General features: G+C 37.8%; 1 protein-coding gene across 3 annotated transcripts in view; it reads left to right on the top strand.

Annotated features, from left to right (window-relative positions):
* The window catches only part of Ccdc50 (coiled-coil domain containing 50), a 65,143-nt gene extending 44,681 nt beyond the window's left edge, over window positions 1-20,462 (top strand). For 2 of the 3 annotated variants that reach the window (XM_057764169.1, XM_057764170.1), the window contains 6 exons: window positions 7,138-7,253; window positions 7,955-7,999; window positions 8,080-8,184; window positions 9,757-9,833; window positions 14,924-15,030; window positions 16,581-20,462. In XM_057764169.1, the coding sequence (XP_057620152.1) occupies window positions 7,138-7,253; window positions 7,955-7,999; window positions 8,080-8,184; window positions 9,757-9,833; window positions 14,924-15,030; window positions 16,581-16,600 (470 nt within the window). In that variant the 3' untranslated portion in view covers window positions 16,601-20,462. Of the gene's footprint in view, window positions 1-690; window positions 1,210-7,137; window positions 7,254-7,954; window positions 8,000-8,079; window positions 8,185-9,756; window positions 9,834-14,923; window positions 15,031-16,580 lie in introns of all 3 variants that reach the window. The other variant, XM_057764171.1, reaches the window with a different exon arrangement.
* Window positions 20,463-21,577: the final 1,115 nt, after the last annotated feature.

The raw sequence follows: 21,577 nt of genomic DNA, 5'->3' as shown, positions 1-21,577 counted from the left end.
AATTTGATGTTTGCTGTCTGTCTTAGGGTTTCTATTGCTATGAAGACACACTCTGACTATGGTAACTCTTATAAAGAAAAGCATTACATTGGAGTGACTTACAGTTTTAGAGGTGTGATCCGTTATCATCATGATGGGAAACTGGCGGCATGTAGGGAGACATGGTGCTGGAATGGAGCTGAGATTTCTACATTTTGAATTGCAAGCAACAGGAAGTGAGTGGTCTGAGATGTTGGATTTGTCTAGAGCATATGAGACCTCAAAGCCTGTCCCTCCAATGGCACACTTCCTTCAACAAGACCACACTTCCTAATAGTGCCACTCCCTATGGGGGCCATTTTCTTTCAAACCACCACACCGTCCATCATTTTGTTATTGGCATTACAAAGTAGGATTTGATGATGTTGTTCATCATTTGTTATCAGCAAATATGAACTTGCTAAGCTCTCCCTAATCATGATCAGATTCTTTCTGATTCAAATCATTTCACTTAAATTTTGCTTTTACTTCTTTGGCTATGTCTGCATGGATCAATCCAGATAGTATTCATCTTCATATCTCAATTTGTGAAGTTTCACAACAATTTTATCCACCTAAAAATATAATATTGAGTCCCAAATTCCCTGTGTAATGAATTTATACTCTCATAAAGTTATCCATTTTATTTTTATACCTTCTACCTCCACTCAGACCAGCCAAGGTCAAGGAGGGCCAGGGAAGTGGGAAACTCAAGGTTTTATAGACTCCAAAATGATGGAAAGCCTGTAAAGCAGAAGAAGGGGAAATCAAGGCATCTACTGGAGAACTTGGAAGAGATGGAGGAACCATTTTCATCAGAGAGATCTCTGCCTTCTAGCTCAGGCAGAGGGAGGGGTGATGCCCAGACTTCCAGTGATCAACATGAAAGAAAGCAGACTGGTCAAGAGAGGCTCCGGAAACCTCCACTTCCGAAGATCAGTGGTGAGGTGTTTCTGAGCACTGACTCTGATGACTGGGAGGCTAAGAGTAGCCCTCGAGCTCGGAGTTGGGAAAAACAGTCCCGACACCATGGCAGACTTTCACCCAAGTCTTCACAGAAAACAGGGCTTCCCTCTAATGAAATTGTGTGTGGGAGGGACCTTGGGCAAGGTGATCACAGAGAACGGAGACGTAAGCCCAGGACTCCTCCCTTCTCAGAGGATGAAGAGCTTCAACACCACCATGATGCAGGTAATGGGTCACCCTGTTGGGAATCCTGTGTGTAAAGCCAGTCAGTGCAGTAAGCATTGTACGCAACCTTTGTCTCTCCAATTTGAACTCTTGTCCTTAAATGAATCTTGGAGCCAGGTACTGTGTGAGATTCCTATTGATCTTAGGTCTCCAGAATAAGGAAATATCTGTACTGTTCTCCCTTAAGAGCATGCTGTGTTGGAGGGTTCTCCAGGGCCAGGTTGCAAATATAGGTGCCAAATACTAGTCGTTGTTTGCCACAGCCTTACATAAGATACTCTGATTTTAAATTGAAGATTCTTTAATTTTTGGTTTTAATTAAGTAAACCAAGAAGATCTGGTTGTTAATTGACTTCTGTGTTTGTCTGCCAGTGGGATGAGAAGTACTTTATCTCTAGACCTCATCTTTCTTATCTGTAAGGGAGACGTCAGCAAGGCTTTCAGATCTGGACGTTTATCATTTTTATCAGAGGTGCCTAGGGTAGGATATTTTTAAAATCTGGACATTTCTGAGTCCATTTGGAATATTTTTTTTTTTTGTTTTTTTTTTGTTTTTTCCCTTAGGCCAAATTTTTTTTTTTATTCTTTTTTACTTAAAATTTCCAACTGCTCCCCGTTTCCCATTTCCCTCCCCCTCCTCCCACATATTGCCCCCTCCCCCCGCTCCCCTCCCCCTATCCCCACTCCACTTCTCCTCCCCCTAGTCCACTCCCCCTCCCTCTCGATACTGAAGAGCAGTCCATATTCCCTGCTCTACATGAAGACCAAGGTCCTCCCACTTCTATCTAGGTCCAGGAAGGTGAGCATCCAAACAGGCTACGCTCCCACAAAGCCAGTTCATGTATTAGGATCGAAACCTAGTGCCATTGTCCTTGGCTTCTCATCAGCCTTCACTGTCCGCCTTGTTCAGAGAGTCCAGTTTCAACCCATGCTTATTCAGTCCCAGTCCAGCTGGCCTTGGAGAGCTCCCAATAGATCAGTTCCACTGTCACAGTGGGTGGGTGCACCCCTCGTGGTCCTGATTCCTATAAGTGATACTTTCATAATTAAAGCTTAAAAATCATTGTTTTAAGTTACCTTTTATGGTTTAACATGCAACTCTTAATTGTGCACTTCTTCTAAGTGCCAAGATACACAAGTTCTCAATACTCATACAGAAACAAGAGGGTAAGAGCTTGGGAGATGGCTCACTTACTACATGAGTTTGAGAACCTGAGTTTAAATCTAGAACCCATAGAAAGGTCAGGCAGCCTTAGCAGATACCCATAATCCGAGTACTCAGGAAACAGTGGTTAGTCTCTGTAACACACTGTAACTACCATAGCCAGAAACAATTAGTTCTGAATTCAGCAAGAGAACTAGCTTCAACATATAAAATTGAGAGAGAACAGGAAAATACCTAATAACTTCAGGGGACCATACAGACATGCATTAACACTGCACACACTCACGTATATGTATACTTTCATACCATATAGATACATGCAAGAAATAAAGTTAAAAAAGACAAAATTAGAATAAAAATAAGAAGTGAATGTGTACAGGAAATAACTCTTAAATTTTGGCAGCAATGAAGCTTAATCTTGTAGTCAGTCTATCATGGATACAGTAACGCACTGTGCTGTTTGGGACATCCTGAGCGAAGGCTTTCCTCGTGGCTGCTACACTGGCGTGGCAGCTGTAATTAATAGACATAGCATTCACCATTTCGCCTTCAGTCAGTGCTTACTGAATTGTACAAAGATGGAAAGGTTTCTGTGGTACAACTATCAAGGAGCACCCGCTGGGATCTACTCACGCCTTGCTGGTGATTGCAAAGCTAGTTTCTAGGCTGCAGATTCATTCTGACTCTGCTGGCTTTCTTATCGTATCTCACATTAAAAGGTCTTGGTTATGAGGGCAGATGCAAAGAGATGGGGAGATAATTGGGATCCGAATGCATGCTGTGAATTCCATAAAGAGTCAATGAAAGTAAAAATAAAATAAAGTTAATAAATAAAGGATTTGGTTATAAGAAAAAGAAAATTTTAGTTTAGCAAGCTGTACTGAATACCACATATGTTGTTTGAGCCTTGTGCCAGAGTCTAACTTCAGAGACAGATGGATGTATTTAAAGACAGATACATAAACATTTTCATATTTGATGCATCGTGTTAGGAAGACATGAACAAAGAACTGGGAGAATAGAGAAGAGGTTGCTGGTATTCATTAAGTAGGCTGATGGGGAAGTTACACTGTGCCTAGATTAAGAAGAATGTTGCCCACAGTTCCATGAAGTATGGGAGGAGACTTGGTAATTGACCTCTACATTTGGAATCTGGGAACCTGCTGTGAATGTGCTCAAAAGACTAGTTAACATTTAGAGCACTTAATCATCTGCCAGGGTTTTTAAGAAGTTTGGGGACCTGAAACTAAGCACCTACTTAGTCTTCAGTAGTCCTGGAGCTGTAATAAAGGTTTGCTCTGCTAATACAGGGTGTAGAGAGCAGTATGGTTATAGCTACTAAGATGATTTCAGTGAGAACTGCTTAATACTCACCATTTTCTACTTAGCCTGCTTTAAACCTTTTTCTTCCCAGTTCCTTTGGTATTTGATTTTGAACATGGTCAGGAGTTACATTAAGAACTAATAGTTAGGCACTGGTGTCAGCACTTGCTATTGAAAATGGTTACAGTTCTTAACGATGTGGTATATGCCAGATTCCTTTTCAGTTATCGATGACTAAACTAGCAGGATAGGGTAACAACACTGGGTCCAAGAGCATTTGCACAATAGGGGAGCAAGAAGACAGCCGAAAATGGCACTGCTAAGATAAAGTGAGAATTGGTTGACTTTCCATAGAGCACTTAAACTCTTTGAGAGGAGCTTATTGTGCTTACATCTGTGACAGCTTATTGGTTACACAGGTTAGCTTACACTTTCCAGGGCCTTAAATACACATGCTTGTATCCCTTGTGAATTCTGAATCAGATACATTGTGACATGCCCTAAATGTCAAATAGCTTCTTTTTTTTTTTTTGCTTCCTCCACCCCATCAGACAGGGTTTCTCTGTAGCTTTGGAGCCTGTCCTGAAACTAGCTCTTGTAGACCAGACTGAACACGAACTCACAGAGATCCTCCTGCCTCTGCCTCCCGAGTGCTGGGATTAAAGGCGTGTGCCACCACTGCCCAGCCATACCACCCTGAACGTGCCCAGTCTCGTCTCAAATGGCTTCTTATGATATATGGATATGCAATACCAAAATCCCATCAGTTACATTTTGTTTTAAATCATACTTAGTCTAAATTTATCTCCAATACTAGTATTTTTAGTTTTTCTTGGTTGCAGGTGTATACCTCTATTCCCAGCACTTGGGAAACAGAAAAAGGAGGATCTCTGTGAGTTGAAGGCTATCGCAGTCTACATGGTGAGCTGTAGGTCAGCTAGGGCTACTTAGTTTAGTAAGACCCTATCTTGTGAGCTCCACTCCCATTTATCTTTCTACATCAAATTTTATTTAAACAGAATAGTTCTTTTGTGTTTCCTTTGGTACGTCATTATGTTCTCCAGTTGTAGAATATTAACTGTATGTAAACTGCAGGTATTGCTCAAGTAGAGCAGTTGCCTAGCATGGTCATCTGCAGCACCACACAAAAAGACCTAGGGAAAGAGGAGATAGAGAAAGAAGGGAACAGCTGAGATGTGGCACCTCTATTTAAGAATAGTTTTCAAATTCTATTTAGAGTGCCAACATGTTCGATTATCTCTGTTTTTATAATGATGACTTTAATGCACTATATACTTATAAACGTCTCATCACTTTGAGTCTGGAGGACACTGTAGCTGGGGAGGCGATTCTGTTTCTAGAGAGATCCATTCATCGTCTCAGGCACTGTAGCTGGGGAAGCGATCCTGCCTCTAGAGAGATCCATTCATTGTCTTAGGCACTGTAGCTGGGGAGGCGATCCTGCCTCTAGAGAGATCCATCGCCTTAGGCTCTGGGCACTTCTGTGGAATGAGAACTGCAAATACTGGTAATGTGCGGATATCTGAGTAAACCGTCATGCTGGTAGCTGGGCCAGAGAGAGATGATGGTTCAAATTCGGATTTTATTAATAGACTCTGGTCCTTTTAGACTGATAGTAGTTATAATTTAATCATCCTGTCAGTGTAATAGCACTATTCATTTAACTACATCTTTGTTAGAATTTAAACTGATGTTTCTATAAATTTTGTTACATAGGAGATCACACTGTTGGGAAAATGTTGGATATTTTGAAAGTTGAGTGTATCCATTTGTAGCATTTCAGTAGGTAAAAAATCAGGCATAGTCTTTCATCCGCAGCGAGGCTTTAGGCCATTCGCTGAACCCCTTTCCTTTCTGTAGATTGGAGTATGGTACAACAATTCATCCATTCACTGACTTTACCCATTTTCAAGTCCCTATTTAAGTGTAGTTGTTTTCTCTAAAATCTGCCTTTTTAAATATGGTCATACAAATCATAATTCAGGCAAGTGTAATACCCAATTGCATATGCCCTCTTCTTGAGACTATCCCAAACCAGTCAGAAATCTGGTATAAACCATGCCAAACCAGCATAGGATTCAATACCACTAGAGGTGATTTGTGATGATCTGGTTGGTGAGGTCCTGGGAAGTGTGAGTTAAGAAAGACAAGGTTTCTTATCGTTTTTATGATAACATACACATGCACGAGTCTCTATTTTAAATTTACCACAATGTTCAGTAGAATATCTATAAAAATAGATTTCATAACATAAGCAAAATTCTCTAAATGTAATTTACTTTTATATATGTAGATGTGTTAGCAGCTTGTGGTTAAATGTAATTAGATATTTTGCTAACTATTTTAATATATGCTTATCTTGATGGCATAATGTTCTTAGCCAGTGCTTCCATGTTGCTTGAAGATAAAATTCCATTGGAAGGGCTTAAAATAGATGCCCCAAGGCAAGAGCTCACCCAGCCTATTCAAGTTAGAATACATGGTGTCGGGATGGTGTTTTAATATTGCTCAAGCACTATCAAGTGATAGTGGCTTTGACTAGTAGTACAGAGAGTTTATCTGAGTAAATTTGTATCCCTCTAGTGTTCATTTACTGATGGTTATGCTAGATGCCTGATCTATGATTCCCTTAAAAGGTTTTATTATTTCTGAGGGCAATATATTCATCTTGTTGACTAACTGTAACCTATAAAGGTATGCAAAGAGAAGTATCTACAATTTTGAAATGAGATTAACTTTTGCCTTATTTGGAATTTGTAGAAGGCTGTGTGTGTTCCTATAACACAGCAGAGTACAAAAGCACAATTGTCAGTCAATTCTCTTCATCCCTCTCTTTCCAGAGGAGCACAATTCTGAGGCCATTGCACTTTCTGATATTCCTCCATGTTATGTTTTCCCTAAAATGTTTTAATGTCAATAACAGATGGGTCAAAGTTGTAGGAAAGATCTAGAGCAAATGGTTCTGTGTATGCGACAGAGGGAAAGCAGAGTCATTTTGACACGTTTTCTCCTTACTTGTAGATGGCCCTGTCTGTTCTGCAGGGAGATGAATAGCTACAGGACCTGAGAGGAAGCCTTTCTCTTGGTTGTCTAAACCACATTAAAACTCTGATTCTGGAACCTTCTTTTCTTTTAAATGTTTTCATATTCAGTGACTATGTTTTTATTTTGGGTTTCTGTTTTGAAGACTTGTTTTCGTTCTGGTTTCTTGTATGATTTTGTACTGTTGCAGAAACTGTGAGAAATGTTTCTACCAGGCAGATTTTGGGAAGTAACTTTGTTAAAATGTTTGAGTTGTGTGTGTTATTATTTCCATTCATGGAAAAAATTCATTTTAAATATTAAGATGTCTTTTTCCTAATATTTTTATCTTTTTAGAAAACAGCCCCAGTTACCTCATTGAATTGAATTTTTTCTAGGAATGAAACCAAGAGGAATAAAAGAAGCTGTCTGTCCTCCCACACGAGTGAGCCCCAGGGACCAGGAATGGTATGATGCTGAAATTGCCCGAAAATTGCAAGAGGAAGAACTTTTGGTGGGTATATTTAAGATCAAAGTTCAAGTGAAGTCATAGGGCTGTATGTGCAAGCCAAATCACAATTCAGTTTTATAATAACCGTTAAAGAGTTCTGTTGTTGGCATTATGGTTCCATCAGTTGAAAAACTCTTTTCTAAGGGTGGGGAAATCGAGACAGAGGAAGGGGAGTAGAATATCACCCCACTTATCCATGCTTGACTTTCTATAGTTTTTGGTTATCTGTTATTAAAAATAAGTACTTTCAGTACAATATTATGAAAAGTGGTATCTTTCATTATTGGGGTTAATAATTTTTTCCTTGATTGATTTGTAAATTAAACCATTTTTTAAGTTTGTATGTATAGAAAAAAATTTCTGTAGGATTTGCCACCATCTGCAGTTTCAGTACTTCACTTAGGCTATAGGAATGTGTGTTATTGGATAAGGAAGCCTTTTCCATGTAGCTGTGCATATTGATAAGCATGAGCAACAGAACTCCATAGCCTGATTTTCTGCACTGATAAATCTTGGTAGTTCTCTAAGAATATTTTGTCGAGTGAGTTGCTCAGTCCCTTCAATGTGGCCGGTGAAAATGCACCCACTGGCCATCAGCTTCAGGGACTAAGCTACAACTCATTTTAAATTCCAATTTCTTTTCTGTAAGATGTTTTAAATGGACAGCACAGATTACAGTTATTTGTTGTGCTTCTGGTTCACAGGCTACTCATGTGGACATAAGAGCGGCTCAGGTTGCCCAGGATGAGGTCAGTTCATATTAATGAGATCTCCCTATATTGTGAGACACAAACTCAATCTGTAACTAATGGTATTGCCCATATCTTAGGAAATTGCTCGACTTTTGATGGCTGAAGAAAAGAAAGCTTACAAGAAAGCTAAAGAGCGAGAAAAGTCATCTTTGGACAAAAGAAAACATGATCCTGACTGCAAGGTAGCGTGATGCCTCTTCAGTTTTGCTCCATTTAAATCACAGTAAAATGAGAGATGAAAAACAGGACTCTGCCTTTAGAATGAGCTCTAAAAATCCATTTTGGATATGTAAAAAACTGTATTACATACATGACTAATATGTCATGGTTGTTTCACAATGGAAACATTGAATTGGTACTGCTCAGACTGTGAGGCTCACTTTGATCATTTTCAGTCCGAGAGTCAGGTACAGGGGTCCGTTTTTCTGGGTTCACGCTGTAAAAGGAGGCCCAGTTTTCATCTGCTTTACAAACTGCCACAGTGAGCCTCATTTGCCCACTTCCCCAGGTGCCTGCATTGTACCTCTGCCCTTTCACAGAGCTTTCTCTTAGTGTTTGATAGATGAAGGACTGGAAAGCAAATGCATATTTCCAGCAACCATTGCTTGTATCTCAGGACAAGAACATTTTAGCAGGACCTGGGACTTTACCTCCTTAATCAGAAGTAGTTGTGTATCATTCTACTGTGAATTAATTGTATTGCAAGTTCAATTTAACAATCAGTATTCGTGTGCAAGGTACCACTGGGACCAGTGTAGAAATTTCCTTAACAGTGAGAAGACAGTTGTCTGGGTGCTGATGGTAGGGTATGCTGAAGGGGTGGAGACCAGAGGGTCTCTAGAGTGAGACAAATCACAGACTACATACAATGCAAAACATACAGTGTAGAAGAGCAAGCAGACAGGAGAGTTAGTGAAGGAAGGCTCTGGGAAGCAGAGTTAGTACTAGCCTGGGAACATACAGCCTCGAGTCTGTACTCAGGACACACCCAATCTCTGCACTGTTTTCTGTTTTCCTCTTCTAGGTCTCTGGGCCTGCCTCATAGTTTCTGTAATTATTATGAGGGGAAATAACCTTGAACCTGTACTGATAATATCACTTAACCCATTTTTCTTTGTTTAGTTACTATTAGCGTCCTGCCTCTTGCAGTTTCCATATTCTGTAACTGGTACTGGTACAAATCCTTTCTTAGAAAATTGGACTTGAAATGGGCTTTAGCTGGCTGTTTGCTCATGAGTCAGATATATAGAGAAGAGCTTAAGATCTCAGATCCAGATTCCATCAACTGTGTGTCTTCTGGATCTGATCAGCTGTGTGTGCCTGTGAGAATCACAATGAGTGCGGCAAACACATGTGTGTGTGCATGTGTTCATGTACACGTGCATGCAAGTGTGAGTGTGTGGTGTGTGAATCCACTCATCTACACATGCCTGTGTGGATTGCGAGTGTGTGTGTTTATGAGTGTGCAGTGTTTGACCCACTCAATCTGGTCACCTACTTATCTACACATGCCTGTGAAGACCATGTGTGTGTGTGTGTGTGTATGTGTGTGTGCGTGTGTACGCGCACACACACACCCAGAAAAGCTACCAGACCATTGTGTCTGTCAATTTTTGGCTTGAATGACTAAATATAAAATACTTTTATGTTATTCGGCTAAATGTAGCCTGAAATTATTAAAGGAAAGCTTGCTGGAGAATAGATATTTTCTGAAGTTCACCTTTACTGTTCTTTGGTCTTTTTTCTGCCCGCAGTCAAAAGCCAAGTCAGCACACTCAAAATCAAAAGAGAGTGAAGAAGCATACCGTTCCAAGACTGACAGGCCATCAAGGTAAGATGGCCCCTGGAAAGGAGAAAGAGGGAGTTAGCTTTGGAGTGGTAAGCACACATCAGTTATCTCAGAAGACAACTGTTCTTTCCAGCAGAGAGCCAAAACTTGACAACTGGGAGGTAGTTTCAAGTGTCACAGGGTTACTCTCAAACTATGTTCAGAATCTTACATTGGAATGCATAAATCATGTAGGCAATATTTATAGTAACACTGGGGTAGAAGGAGATTTCTTTTTTGTTTTTTATTTGGACTATTTCTTGGCATTTAAAGTCTTGTGCCCTCAGCTAGAGAAAGATGAGTTTAACCAATTTCTAAGTTAAAATCTGAGATTTTAAACTTTGGTTGGGGTTGAGAAGATAGCTCACTAGATAAAAGCATTTGTATATGTTCATGTAATGTGTTGTCTCTGTGTGTGTGTGTTTGTGTGGAGTTAATTGTCATGATGCAGATTGAGTCTCACTATGAAAGTAGCTGGCTGTGCTCAGTGTTCTTGACTCACACAGTCACAGCATTGAGGAGTTGCTATCTGGAGAAGCAGGCTTTTTTTCCTTATTAGTTTATATTGCCTTTTCAGAATGTTTCATTAAAATATGAGGAAAAACATTAAATATGGAAGGATGGCATGGAGAAAATGGGAGAACAGTAAAAGAGGTTTGATTCATGGAAATTAATCTATAGTTAAATAGGGACAAGAAGCTTTGGTGTTTAGCAGGAACGAAACTATAAATGACAGTTGTGATTGGTGTATTTCAAGTCCCTAGATGAAAATATAGAAAAAATTTCACTATAAAGAATGCATAGGGTCAGAGAGCTCCTGGCTTCAGTTCCTAACCACCACATAGTGGCTCACTACCATCTGTAATTTCAGTTCCTGGGGACCTATGCCCTGTTCTGGCATATGTGGGCAATAAGTATGCAAGTGGTGTACATCATACATGTAGGCAAACACTCATACACATAGATGAAAATAATACACCTTTTAAAAAGGAAGTTATGGGACTGGAGCAATGGCTCAGTGGTAAAGATCACTGGCTTCTCAGAGGACCTGGGTTTGATCCCCAATACCCACATGGCAACTTAGAACCATGGGATCCAACACTCTTGGCCTCCAAAAGCACTGCTGCATATGTTTAACAGACATGTATGAAAGCAAAAACACCCATATGCACAAAGAATAAAATACAATAAGTATTGTAATAAAAGCAATAAAATAAATAATAAAAGAGGAGATAATTATGTTTAATCAGATTTGAATGTTAGAAAACACTCATGTATATTGAATTATGTTACCTTGTAAATATGTTCTATTTTTATATTTTTACATATGCATTAAAATTAGTTTAGATAAACAAGTAGGGGCTGGGGATATAGCTTGGTTTGTAGAAGTGTTGCCTAGTGTAAGAGAAACCCTGGGTTTGGTCCCAGCACTGTCTAAACTGGACATGGTGGTGCTTGTGTATTGATCCTAGCTGAAGGGAAATGAAGGAAGAAAATCAGAAAACCAAGGTTAGTGTTGTGTATACAGCGTGTTCATTGTTCAAGCCAGGATGCAAGAAACCAAGTCTCAAAGAAAAAGTAAAAAAAGAGGAAAGGAAGCAAATACACTTGTAAAATTTTAAATACCCTGAATTAGTAATACCTTGACTTTTAATCTTGCACACATGTGAATGTGCCTCAGCACACACATGAACAGCAACACAAGTTTGAACACATGTACACACAACATATATAAAATATATATTATACTATATATTTTCTATTTTTAAAATATATATCATATATTGTGTATGTATATATATATGTAAAATTATTTTTTAAATGTAACTTTAAGCTTATGTACTTTCAAAATATAAATGCCTTTCAGAAACCAATATGAATTAATATTGCTCTGAGGACAGTAGTAACATAATCTGTGTAAAGTCTGTTGTTCTTTAGCTTTTGCTAAGCACATACAGGAATTTTGCATTTGTAGTTCTGTACATTCCTATAGCTTCCAAGCAAAGGAAGAGGCAGTCTGTTCTCAGGAGGTAAATAGCTGGTTTTTGTTTAGTCACATGAGTTCAGATCATTTTTAGGGGTATTTTTGTTCAGCCTTCAAAGTCCTTTGCCTCTTTTGAACATTAATATCTTTGATGGCAGATAAAATAGGGCATGCTGGGGTGGCTGTTTTTAAAGGGTCATTAAAATTAAAAACAAGTTTGTAGAATATAAATAGGACCTCTGAAGACTTCTGGGCATATTGGAAGTGAACAACAAAATGATCTTTTAAAATGACTGTTAAGAATTATTGTGGATTTGCACAAACATAGACTCTTATGTCTCCTTTGTAGTGAAAGGAACACTCATTCTAAATATTATTTGATAAAATGTTATGTATATGTGAAACCAAATACGGATTTTATAAAACATTTTAACATATAAAGCCTCATATGCTTAACAGATTTGTGAGTGCATGCATTTTGCATAGCTTCTGTTTCCTCTTTCATTTTTAATCATGATGGAAATATTGGGTAGGTAACTATTTGCATAGACAGTTGGTATAAAGTATAGGAGAACATAGGTTTCCATGATCATCCTGTAATACTTCAGCTTAGCAGTGGACCAGTCAGCAACAACAAAACAAATAACAGATTCTCTTGAGGAGCTTGGAGCATCTGCTGTCCGTGTTCCCATTTCTTTTGTTATTCCAAGTTTTTTTTTTTCCCTCTTTCTTGTGGGAATTAAGGATCAGTCAGTAGTGTGGATTAATTCCAAGCCAGAAACTTCAGCGGGTGTGCTGTGCACACTGCAGAGACTTCAGACAGAGACTTCAGAGGGTGTGCTTGTGCACACTTAGGTCCCAGTGAGACTGAGGCAGGAGGAGGTTGTGTCTAAACCACTTGGGAATAAAACTTGTCTAAGGAAAGAAAAAACAAAATAAAGTTCCAGGAATTTTATACTGAAAATACTAATTGCAATTTTAGTTTTTACCATAGAAAAGTCTAAATCTCTTGCAAGTCTCTTTTTATTTCTATCATATTTATAAGAATATCAATTATATTTCTCTACACTGAATCATCTTTTGATTACCCTAATACTTAGACCTCAGATAAGTCTAGTCTCTAAGAGTGAATATTTTTTTGCTGTTACAAAGTTTATAGTTTAATGGCAATTACTCAGATCACTGTGCTGACTTTGTTAAGTGACGTGGGTAAAAACATTGGGTGTGACAAGCCTAATGAGCCACTTAGCCTGACTCAGGTACAAGCAGCTAGAGGATGAAGAACATTTAGCAATCATATTAATTAAAAATATAATTTCATAAGAAGAGAAGAAAACAGGTAATTGTAATATAAGAACCACAGCATAAACTCTTTTCCCATCTTTAACCATAAGTATCACTAACTTTAACACAATCCTCTTCATTGCAATATAATGTGTAGGAAACAGTAAGTCTAGATGTAAATCTATTTCAATTACAAATAAAATATAATTGAAAACAGCTGAGCGGAGCAGCATGCCAACTCTGCATAGAACTGAGGGTGTTTTGGTGGAGTGAGTTGCTTGTCTCTAAGGACGTCCAGTGCTTTGTCTTTAGGTTTGGGGGGTCCCTAGAGAGGTTTACGAAAACCTAAGGAGACCTCTCAGCTACAGCGATAAACAATGCCCTTTTCTTGGTCTTGGCTCTAAACTTAGCTACTTTCTAAAGCTAAATCCTGAAATCACTTGTTCTGTCTCAGTTCTTCCTAACATGTCTTATGTCACCTTGTAAGGTGTTGGGAATATCAGTCAACATTGAGAAAACAATCACGACAGAGTCAGTATTGTACACACATGATTCTGAATGAAAGTCTAGCTATTCTTACTGTGTGTTATTTTTATGCATATAGCAGGGACAAAAATATTAAAACATAAAATTAAGAATGTATTTTTAACTGACATTTGAATGTTTGTGATACAAGGATGAAAAGATCATTCTAGCTGGCCCTTGGTGCTCACTCTGTGCTGTTCTCTTTGGTTTGAGGCTGCACAGAGCACAGATGTTGATTGACCTCCTCCAATTCAAAATATCCAGACACACATGTCATATGTGCAGGCACTGTTATTCCTGATGATACACATATGTAGGTAGCTCTGTATTGGAGCACTGCTTCTGGAATCTGATCCTGTTAACAACTGTGTTGTTGGTGTTTAACAATTGTTTACACTTGGGTCAGCCACTCACCTCATCTGACCATGCTCACATGTATACTTATGTTGTAGTTTCCACATTGAGGATGTGGAATTCTCCCTGTACATACAAGTTGTCATTTTTTTTTTTTACCCTTCCCAGTACCCAGGAAGTGATTTCTGCTAGGGATAAGTGGAGAAATTCAAACATGATTGTTTTACTTTGTAGACTGGTTACACAGCTAATTCTATACCAAACTACAAGTTTTAAAACCTCAACATACTTATACAAAAGATTCTATAATATGATATGTGTGTACATATACCATTTGACTATACCTTTAGAAAATTAAACAGAATTGAACTGGTTCTTTTCATTTTCATTAATGCTAAATATTTGCAAAATTCTATTTTAATTAAATTAATAAATTTAGAATTTAAAAATTTCCTTTTGACATTTTGTTTCTCTTTGACATAAAACCTTGTAAACGAGTTGCACAGAGAGTACCATGTTTTTAAGATAAATTTTGCCACCTAGTGGATAAAGAACCACTGTTGCTTATAAATGGTCTCCCATTCTTGGTTGCTGCTGCCCTTTCTGACTCCTTCTTTTCTTCTTTATTTAGCTTTATTAATTTATTCACTTCTTTTTCCTGAATAGAATCTGGCAACATAAAGTAAATGATTGGCAGGCCATACTTGATGCACATTTGCTTTCATCAGTACAATGCCTCACACATTAGATACTGGGAAAATATGGTTAGTGGATTATAGGCATCAAGAACAGTAAGATAAAAAATAATTTATTCAAGGACATGTAACTGTCCAGGAACTAAACTAAGAATCCTGACACACAGTAAAAAACTCATGCCGTGATGCTTAGGGAAAGATGGAACTGTAGTAAGCATCCCTTAAGAGTTTTAAATTTTCACTCCCTGCAGACCCCCACCACCTACAGGGATGGACCCTGTGGATCTGGACCACACGCATCTTACAAACCAGCACAGTGCCACTCGTCATTTTTCAAAGGCGGAGCCCTCACATAGAGGTACGGAGCGTCTGTTAGGTCAAGCTGAGGTCCTGTAATGGGAAATGAAATCTGTCTTCCAGTTAAGGCAGGGGAAAGCACGCCGTCCTACGCCGTCCTCCTCTTGTCCATTACTAAACACCGCAAGCTAAAGTACTCGCTTTACGGGAAGTGCAGGGTGTTTGTGTGTTCCACGTGCAAGTCAGTGCTCTTTGGTCACATTATTGGAGGGAATCGCAACGCACTTAGATCCGCTGGAATGCTTTATGTACACAGTTTAAACAACAGAAATCTGAAGGCTGAAGCTTTTCAAAACTAACACATTCTTCAAACAGTTCCAGAGTTTTGGAGCATTTCGGATGTAAACTTTTCAGATTTAGGGTGCCTCAACTGCCAATATGTAGTCATATCAATTAAAAGTGAGAAATTAAGGATAGTCTGTGTGTATGTTTCAGAGAAAAGTTCTGAAACCTAAAACAGTTTTGATTCAAGCATGTTAGTGATGTTGAGCCATCTCTGACAGTAGGAATTAGATTACAGTGTGTATATATACATGCCACATAGCTTCTCACAGATGAAAGGTACAATAAAGAAGATGAGGAAAGAGATGGAGAACTATAGGAAATTAATAATTTTTAATAGAAGCATCATTGGATGCATTTGTTTTCCCAGTATATACGTACACTGAGATACACACACGTTCATCAAAGTTACTCAGTTAAAGAGTTCCTTTTTTAACTTCCTTATCTTCAAAAGAGTGGTAGTAAAATACATAGTCCAGAATTGTCAGTTACTAAAGAAGGCTGTGTGTGGTGCTATCTTCCTGTAGTTCAGACACTCCAGAAGCAGAGGTAGAAAGATTGGGAATGCCAGGCAAATATGAACTACATAGTGAGACCTTGCGAGGCGGGGAAGCGAGTGAGAGAAGTCTGCAGAACAAGTTACAAATGTTAGGTCTTCATATTTGATGGCACTTCTTTGAAGATTTTAGGTGAAGTTTTTATCATTCTTTTTCATTTACTGATATTTCCAACATCTCTGATGTAGTGGAAGTAGCCTGTGGGTTTGTTCTTTCTCACAGTTGAATCATTTGGGGGCAGGGTGTGTCTGTCTGTCCTCCACATACATTTGTTACAAAGTATTAAAGTGACAAATTGATTCTGTACATGAGATTTTATAAACAAAGGCTTTAAAAAGAACAAAGCAAAGATGAACCACTTGAAGTGCATATAAATGAAGATGAATCTGGGGTAGGGAGACAGTGAAGTTTTAAACTTGCATCTTTTTATTAAATTAAAACTTTATAGAGAACTTGCAAATGAAAGAAAACATTGCCCATCCAGATTAACCAAGCCAAGTGTTTATATGTTGCAGTGAGATAGTATAGTTAGGGAGCTTTCAGGTTTGGAGTTTTACCTTCACTCTCAAGTATTTACTTTGCACTTTTGCACCATCAAAAAATGAAAAATCCATGACAAAGATAAAACTACAAAGATAGCTTTATATTTTTTCCTGATTCAAGTGCCCATTACCTGCATTTTAATTGTCTTTCCTTTTTCTTCTTTCCCCAGGTTTCCATAATAAGCAGTAAAAGAAAACAAACAAAAAATGGAATCTGCCTTGAAAATGGACTTGCTGTAGCACATATGAACTGAACAATACCGAGTGCATTCCACATTGGCTGTCCTTCTGTGCCATTCCTGCAGTTACTCTCAAGTGTTTTCTAACTATAAATAATTTCAGTTCTCTTCACATGTTTTGGGTTTTCTGGTCACTTGGGCAGTGTAAGGAAATACAGCTTCTGAATATTGGCCACCTCTTCTCTGAATCTGTTTTCTGAGACGTAATTAGAACTTCACAAAATGACGCTTGCTCAATATAGGATATCTACATTTAGAGACTAAGGTTTATTTAGCAATTAGAAGTGTGCAGAAATGGATTACCAAAAATCATAGCATTTTGATTCAAGAAAGTATAGTAAAGTATATGAAATAGCCGCTTAGTTGTTGATTAGTATGATGTTTTGAAGGATATTGTCTTTGGTTTTTATCCTCTTTAGAAAAAGTAAAATGACAACAATAAGATATGGGGGAAATGGCCAGAGCAGTGAAGTCTGGAATTCTGAACACATGGGTCAGTGGAGGCTCTGGAGAGCCACAGAACCTGCTAGGCGGGTGGCTTAGGGTGTCATCCTTCAGCATTGTGCTGCTGCTTCCTCCATGTACTAATATTTATTTGTAAAACCTTAATTGTCCAATCCTTTCACTCAGGTTCATAAAGAGTCAACTGAAAATTAAAGAAAAAAATAGCCTTTTATAGCTTTGATTTTCCAATTTAATTGTGGAGCCAAAGGAAATAGAACATTTTCCTAAGAGTTGACGCCATCAGTCTTACTTGCTGTGTACAGCAAGCATCTTGCTCCTAGGATATAACAGTTTTTGTTGGCAATCTCTCAGTGATGTCTTAAGCACCTGTAATAATTGGGCTCATTCAACAGAAAGTTGAATTTGATGAAGTGAGTCTTTGTCCAGGTGTATAGTTCTGCTTCTGTGTTGATGGCCATTGTATTCCTTTCCACAGGACCTTTAAACGCCCCTGAAAACTTCAGTCTTTGTCAGGCTGCTAATTAATAGAAGTATCTATTTGCCCATAACACTTAGTTAATATAAATAGCAGCCGAGCTATGTCTGTATCTGATTGACAGTCTCCCAACTAGATTTGCTGTTATTTTCATTGTATGGGTTTTTTTTTGTTTGTTCATTATTATTTTTTTGTCATTTCAATATGCTGCTTATTTAGGAAAGAAAATATAGTTTACCATGAGAGAAATAATTTAGGGACTGCCTATCTTCCATTTGCCTTGTCTTTCCAGACTGTTTTAACCTTGGGGAGGATTCTGGGAGACTGTTCCCAAGAGATTTTGATCACTGATTGTATATCTTTCTTTATAAAAGTTACATATGATAGAAATTTGAGTGAAGCAGTGGGCAAGAAACAGACAAAGTGGTGCAAACATTTGGGAAGTGTGGAGGAGAGGGAAATTATAGGCCTGAGTGCCATGAAATACATATAGGAAAATCTTCCTTTAGACAAATGGAAAATCTAGCCTTCAGTCCCATTGTGTACAATGGTTTCCATATCAAAGCTTAGTCTTGTTGGATTATGCTAATGCTGTATCTTTCTTTAAACTGCCCTGTGATTTTACATCATGTTCCTTAAAGATATTTTATACTGGTAACCTTAAAGAAAGAAATGTAACTGCATTTTTATTTGATAATTAGTCAAAACAAGCAATGTTTTTTGCCACATTTCTGTTTTATAAATGTTTACTTTTGTATTTCATGAAATTATTATTTTTACTTTAAAAGTGCATTTTTTTGCTTTTCATGGACTTCATTTCATCATATTTATTGTTATAAAATGGACATATTACAGTTTTAAAAAATGCCAAGCCACTTAACCGGAATGCTGGAGTCTTACCTGTGGTGGTGGATGGCCAAAGGAATACGGCCCATGTGATAGCCAGCTCAGCATCAGTATTGGAAAAGCTGTTACTTTTCAAAGTTTTTTTTAAAGAGTAGAATTTTAAAATATTTTGTTTATTTTTTTGTAAAGTGAACAGTTTTTAAGAGTATCAGTAATTATTTAGTTATGACTAAGAAGATAGAAAAAAAATTTCTTAATTATTCTTAATGTTCTCAAATTTTGCTATCACTCAAATAATGCATTTCTGAGATGATAGGAACAGCTAATAGCTCTTAATGAACTGCCACTCTTCACTGTGGCTCCTGCTTTTTAATTACCATTTTTATATTAAAATGAATACATTTATTTTGTCCCTTCTGTTGTTGCAGTTTGATGCAGTTTAATTATTATGTCTATACTGTATTATGTTTTGCTGTCAACATATAGACTAATTCTTTTGTTTCTAAATTTCTCTGTAGGTCTTGCCCTTATACCCCCAGTATTACTGAATGAGCACAGTCTGTTAAGGAGTCTCATCACAAGGTTACCTGACATGACGCTCTCCCCTTTCCTTCCCTAGAATTTTTTTTAACTATTAGTTAGCAAAGAGCATAGTTAAAAGTCAGATTAAATATTCTAACTTGAAAGAAAATTGATTACAGTATTCAAGCTACTGTATTCAATCTACTGTATTCAAGCTACTGTTAGTTATAATTGCTTTGTTGCAAGAATAGATAATTGCTTCTTTTGTTCTCAAAGAATCTTGAGAACTTTTGGGAGTGACTTTGCATGTCATTGAAATGCTATGGGTCAAGTGATTTTTATAACAAATGGCAGTATAGCAATGAACTAAAAACCAAAACAGCAACAACCAAACTGGTTGTCTGGTCTTAAGAAACACCTAATTTAGGAAGAGAGATGTTCATAGATGTGCACCAGAAGAAACCTTTCCATAGTGACACTGGTCACATGGACCTAGATAACCATGTTTTAAAATATGTAACCTTTGTTTCATTGGATTCTAATACTGTTACAGGTTCTCTAAATCTCTTCGTGCCAAATTGAAAAAAAAAACAAAAAACTACTGTAATATGGTGCATTGATTTTGTTCACCACATAAGTGGTTAACATTTTATAGCCTTGATTTTTAATGACTAATGCCTTTGTATAAAACTCACTTGGGAAATATAAAGGTCTATTATTCTTGATTTCTTGTGTTTATTTTTTTTAATTTTTTTTTTTTTTTTTTTGAGATAAGGTTTCTTTGTTTTACAGCCCTAGCTGTCCCGGAACTCACTCTGTAGACCAGGCTGGGCTTGAACTCAGAGAGACCTGCCTGCCTCTGCCTCCGAAGTGCTGGAATTAAAGGTGTGTCCCACCACCCATCTGTTCTTGATACTTTTAAAAGATAACTTCTGATTGGCTAAGATTATAACTCTGATGATCATTCGAGGCCCATGCAGAAATACTCAGAGGACAGACAGAATTCCATTTGAGGAGGATAGTGTTTGTTGGGGGAGCACTGACGTTGAAAGGAAACATTGCTCACCTTGATTTCACTGCCTGTGCTGTGTTATGTTCTTGTAGCAGCTCTAAAAAAATCAAAACCTGATCTTTCAGGGGAAATAAGATTTTTACAGTCTATAATGTGTGTATTATATGCTGCTCATAGCAGAGAAGTCACTCAAGAGTCACCCCATCTTACTTGTTGGTGCCTGTGTGCTTCAAGAGCCATAGCTGTGTATCTGACTGGTAACAGGATGCTTGTTTCTTCTTGCCCTGTGGTAGGGCAATGTAGGCAGAGAGAAGCCTACTGTCTGGTGTCCTGTAAATGCTGCATGGAGCAGTATTATCCAAATATGTGGTGGAAGTTTTTGTTTGGTTGGGTTTTATTATATGTAAGACAATTAAAGGGAAGACTCAAAAGACTTTTGTTGCTTCTGCTGTGTAACTCATCAGAAATGCTCAAATTTACTTTTAAAGTCTCTTAAGAAAGCAAGACTAAGCTATGAAAACATTAATAGAGTCACTTTTCTGATGAGCCCTGCACTTTATGTCAGCAGTGTCTGTGAAGATCAGTTTTGCCTTAAATTACTTTGAGTCCAACAGAGGCCATTGTGTTTGGTATATATGTATTCCTGTGATCTCTCCATTGGCACACAATCCATAGAAGAGCATCAGACATCATCAACATCATCTGGAGCTTTGAGCTTCTTGCCCAGTACTTGGTTTGACTTCTGTATTAATAGATGCACTTCTCATTTCCCAGAGTAGTGCAGGCATGACCAGAAGCACTGCTTGGGGAGAATTCCCTGGCTGGAATATCCACACACAGTGAAAACTTTCTGAACAGTTGAGAGTTTCCTGTTCTTTTAGTGGTGATTGTGCAAAGATATTCTAAAGGTTCTGTGGTTCAGTGACAAAATTAAGATTATTTTTAAGAATTTGAACAATTGTCAAATTGGGATGTTTATTTACCATTAAAAAGAAAAACAGGAGAAAACCAAACAAAATGGAGACATTTATTAGACATGGTGATATGAAGAGTTGTAGTTTATTACTTTTAAGAGATAATTAAGCAGGAAACATTGCCTATGGTAGAGAAGATAGAAGAGCCCTTTTACTTGGCTGTGTTGGATGCCACAGACTAGCACATTCATGCAATCACATAAGTGTTTACCACTGAAAGCCATTTTTTTTCTCTTATAAATCCGAGTGCTACTGCTAGACATACTCATCATAGGTTTAATATGCATTTGTGCATTTTAAGCAAAGCAGAAAGTGGTTTTCTCTATTGAGGTTGCTTTTCATGGTATACTGATTTCAGCATTGTAGGACAGGGCAGAATTAATTATGTGACTGTATTGCCCTGGTCTTCATTGATGAGCTCCACAAATGAAGGGTTTGAGTAACAAATCAGCAAGGACTGCAAAACGTAAAATTTAGGCATTGAGAGAGACTATACTGTGATGAATTATATACTTTGGGTGTATTCTGCTACATTGAATTTAGACTGTAATTGCTGGAATTGATTCTAGCTAAAAATTTGCTAAGAGCTTTGGGAATTAGAAAGTTGTACTTCTGAGTAAATTTTCTCTAAATT

Source organism: Chionomys nivalis, chromosome 3 (assembly GCF_950005125.1).
Source record: "Chionomys nivalis chromosome 3, mChiNiv1.1, whole genome shotgun sequence".
NCBI lineage: Eukaryota > Metazoa > Chordata > Mammalia > Rodentia > Cricetidae > Chionomys > Chionomys nivalis.
This window is presented reverse-complemented; position numbering and strand designations above follow the sequence as displayed.